Raw genomic sequence first — 4127 nt, 5'->3', positions numbered from 1 at the left:
CAAGTTTGTAGAAGGGACATGTCCTCCGATTGGGAGGTGAGCTTGTCCAAACCCTTTGCTAGGGGGTCTTGGCTGCCGAGGGTTATGCGTGCTCCTTGAAACGTACCACAAAGTATCGGGCACGAACTGATGGCCACGTCAGGGCAGGTGTGAACTATCCAAACTGAGGAGCTAGGTGTGTAAATGATCTTAGATGGTGAGGTGATGATGCTGGCGTTGGGTCAAGAGGGAGGAGGTGTGTGAAGGGGCCCTAAACATGAACTCAGGATGTGAATGATAGGTTAGGTTAGAGGGGGTGGCTATTTGAAGAGCGGTTCATCCTTATCAAGTTATCATGATCATGAATTGGAAAAAAGATCCTTGGTGAGTCACGCACAGAATTGGATTCCTCATCATCCATCACAAACACGATCGATCCTGAATTTGTAAAACAATCCATACCCCTCTAGAGAATTTCTCGTCCCATTCGCATTTCTTGCTCGAATCTGGAATTCTAATCTGTTCCAAAAGCTTCGCTTTTGTGAGATTTCTCGATTTTCAACGCCAGCAATTCGATGCTGCGCAAGTCTTGAAGCCCTCGAGTCGCAAACTTATGATCCTGGTAAGCCCACAACTTTTTGCGGCGGTAGACGTAATTTGGGAATTCGATTTCTGGATGTAGTAATCAAGCGTCGAAGTATTGGAGCTCCTTTGAATTTTTCGTCGATAATATCCGTAGGTGAAGCATTCTTTCAATGATTGCAGGTGCACGACAAGTCAGCTGCAAATACTCTGTGCGGATGGGCTGTTTCGATCTTGGTTGAGGTTTCCAGGTAGAGGATTTCTGAAAAGCTCTTACCGGCTAAGTTAAGCTTAGCAAACTGGCCCGGCAATTCATCAGTAGGGGATGCTAGAATTCCGCAAACCCGGATATCTTCGGTGGTGAGTGTGGTCAAGGTTTCTCTTTTTGGAAGAAATCGAAGATCTCGCGGCCTGTGCGTGATTACAGCGACGAGATGAGCATCGCATGATGATGGAGGCCCTTGAAAACGATCTGAAGCCCGAAGCGAGCCCCCGTCGTAAGGAAATCTTGGACCAGGAGCCCGATCCTTGTCCAGAGGCTGCAGTTAGTGGTAACTTTGATTGCAACATCTGTCTGGAAATAACTCAAGATCCAGTTGTGACCTTGTGCGGGCACCTCTTTTGCTGGCCTTGCCTCTACAGGTGGCTTGAACTTCACTCAATTTTGAAAGAATGTCCCGTTTGTAAGGCCATAGTCAACGTGGAGAACGTCATCCCTTTGTATGGGAAGGGGAAACTAGGCTTGGCAGATCCTCGACCCAATAGAGTTCCTGGCATGAAATCGCGTAGTCGACCTCCACCAGATCACAGGACTCACAGAACGCGCCCAGCAGGGACCAACTTTCAAACCTACGGTTTCAATTTCATGAATGGTCACTCAGGTCACATAGGTGCGGGGAGACATATGAACTTGCCTGGCCATTTTCCTTCCTTGTTGGGATTTCATTTGACTGGTTTACCTCGCAACAATAGTAACTTCTCTCGAGCTGCCTATGGGGTTACCTCTAGTAGGATGCCAGGAAATAGTGGACAGCATCTGAGGTCGAATCAGCAGCAGGAGCTCTTCCTTTACTGGCTTTTCATCCTCCTCGTCTCCTTTATGGTCGCTTGCCTCGTGTTTTTCTAGGAAATTTCTGACTCCAACATGTATATGGAAACTTGCCCTTTTTTCCTTAAAGCTCTTCTTGAAGAGTCCATAGGAATTAAAGACAGCACATGTACGTATTGTTCAATAGAATTCAACTTTGATTATCAAGAAGGGGAACGGATATATTACTCCAGGAATGCAGAGGTCTGAACAGTCCAAATAAAGGATCATGATATGCACGACCGAGAGTAGTTAAATACAGTCTTTATCTTACAGCAGGTGCTTAAAACCTAATGGGGCAAGCAGATATACGAGCTAATAACTGTCTTAATTTCCAGATGGGATTAGACGATATAAAACTGATCTGGTATGCTCTTTCGTCAAAGAGCAAAGTTCATGCAAGGGTCCTCTGCAATAGTTTGACTGGATACGATGTTAGTCTTTTGTCCAGCAGTGTGAAAACAGAACATGGATACTTTTATAGTCTTGGCAACATGGAAGGCAGTGCTCACACTTCATGTAGTTCGGAGTTGACTGTGGGATTCTACCTCTTAATTTACAACAGCTCGAGACCGTGAATACTGCTGTGTACTTTCCCTCTTTTGAGAATGTTTGTTGAGGGTATTGTCATCCCAACTACACTAAAGACGAAGTATGACTATCTGCATGCCGGTACTGAGGTTGTAGCCACCCTCAGGATGCTAGTGGAAGTCAGTTATGTTATGCTTTGTGCCCTATGCTTGCCTTTTTGAAGGATAGCTTAGTCTAGGTTGATGCCTGTGGTCCCCTGCGAGGATGTGTTTGATCCCTGTGAGTGAAATCCAATGTCTAACAGGACTGAGCTGAACCTGAAAGTAAGTAGCCTTATTAAGCTAAGTGAGAGTGGCCACAGGTTCATATGTTCTTGTGTCCATTTTTTGAAGATCTTTCATGGATTGATTACCCAGGAATTTTGTTCATATGCAATGACTCCTAGCGCATAGTCATGTTATTCTCACTGTTGTCTGGTTTTAAATAGAAGCTTAACGTTGACCAAGTTTTATCCCCCGTCTATCTCAGGTTTTTCTCACACGTGACATTTCAGTTGGGCTGTTCCCAAAGTCTGTAAAATCAGTAGTGGTTTGACATGTTTCTTCCTTTTCTATTTGAAGTGGTCCGTTGACTGCATTGTTTGTACCCTGTCAGGAGTTTGTAGAGACCTGTTGTTTAGTGGATCATTGATTATGCGGGATTCTCTGAAGATCTGGAATTACATCCGAAAGGAAGGGTATGGAACACTGTTATTACAATGAAATTTGTGGCTTTTTGTTGTGTGTTTAATGCGAATGGCTGCTTCCAAGAAATCTGTAATCATGTTGGTTAAAAGTTAAGAGTGCTTTGATGTGTGAAAAAGGCGGTCACAAGTGTATCATGTTAGCGTGCTCCTATGGCCCACTGTACGATGAAATTGAACATGCACTAAGCTACTGTCGTGATACTACAGTAGTCTACTTTTTTGTTATTGATCTGAGATTTGTTAGTAATTGCGTTTTGCATTGCTTCACATTAGTCTGCACGTGTCACATAATTTGTCCGGTGATTTGATGTCATTTTCTGCTCTCAAAACTCAATGAATTTGCATTAGTTTTGAAATGTGCAGTGATGTGACTGGCCTATTGCTATTGCAACAGTGACTCGAACGTACTTTAATTGTTTCCAATGATGTGAGAGCATGTAATCATGGGATCAAGCTTTTATGAATAGCAAATGGTGAGTAGAGCTGTCAAGAATGTAACGTGAAGTTGATCTGTGTTCCTGTGCTTGCTCCAAGGAAATGTATTTGCTTGATCAAGTTGAAGGCAAACTAAGATGCTTAATATGCCCTTAATATTCTTATCAAATGTTTGCATGTATACGTATGATGAGGTTGGTCGTTCAGTCTTTTCAATAAGCTGTTATACTTCTGAATTTCTTAGACGATTGGAATAATTGAACATGCATATCAAGTTTCTTTGCATTGTTCATATCCTTTGATACGTATTTATGGACACAATAAAGTGACAGTTTTTTGCAATTTCATCCTTCAACATTTCTATTGTTTCCCACGAATATAGATCACGAGTGATCACAATCAGAGAAGTTGTTGCCATCTACCAAACGAGTTTGTTAGAGTACATTCCAAAGAGAGATCCTCCTGCAGGCCTGTGCAAGAACTGTAGTAGGATTCTCATGAGACATTGAGATAGTGTAAAAGCCATTAAACACAAAACCCATTTGCACATGCTTCCTCGAAGTTGAGCACATGTATCAATGCTCCAAAGGGTACTCTTGAGATGGTGAGATGTGTAAATGGGATTTGAATTAGTCAAGAACAATAGATGCAGATTCATTAAGGCAAGATGCCTTTGAACATCACTTGGATTAGCAGTTATTAGAAATGGCATCCCTTTTAATGTTGGTAGAAATTATTACTTTGGAGAAGAGAAACTTTTTTGTTTGT

At 42.6% G+C, this 4127-nt stretch overlaps 1 protein-coding gene across 1 annotated transcript; it reads left to right on the top strand.

The window, feature by feature from the left end:
* The first annotated feature begins 259 nt into the window (after positions 1-259).
* Positions 260-1887, top strand: LOC147885462 (uncharacterized). Its single transcript, XM_087396775.1, has 2 exons — positions 260-601; positions 745-1887. The coding sequence occupies exon 2, from the start codon at positions 1007-1009 to the stop codon at positions 1685-1687; it is 681 nt and encodes a 226-aa protein (XP_087252901.1). The 5' UTR covers positions 260-601; positions 745-1006; the 3' UTR covers positions 1688-1887.
* Positions 1888-4127: the final 2240 nt, after the last annotated feature.

The sequence above is a fragment of the Dipteris shenzhenensis genome, chromosome 25 (genome assembly GCF_047967505.1).
Source record: "Dipteris shenzhenensis isolate YYH24624 ecotype China chromosome 25, Dip_SZ_1.0, whole genome shotgun sequence".
Classification (NCBI taxonomy): domain Eukaryota; kingdom Viridiplantae; phylum Streptophyta; class Polypodiopsida; order Gleicheniales; family Dipteridaceae; genus Dipteris; species Dipteris shenzhenensis.
This window is presented reverse-complemented; position numbering and strand designations above follow the sequence as displayed.

What these genes read in the sequence shown, in the direction of transcription:
- LOC147885462 (XM_087396775.1), top strand. Translation starts at nt 1,007, where the DNA reads ATGATGATGGAGGCCCTTGAAAACGATCTGAAGCCCGAAGCGAGCCCC.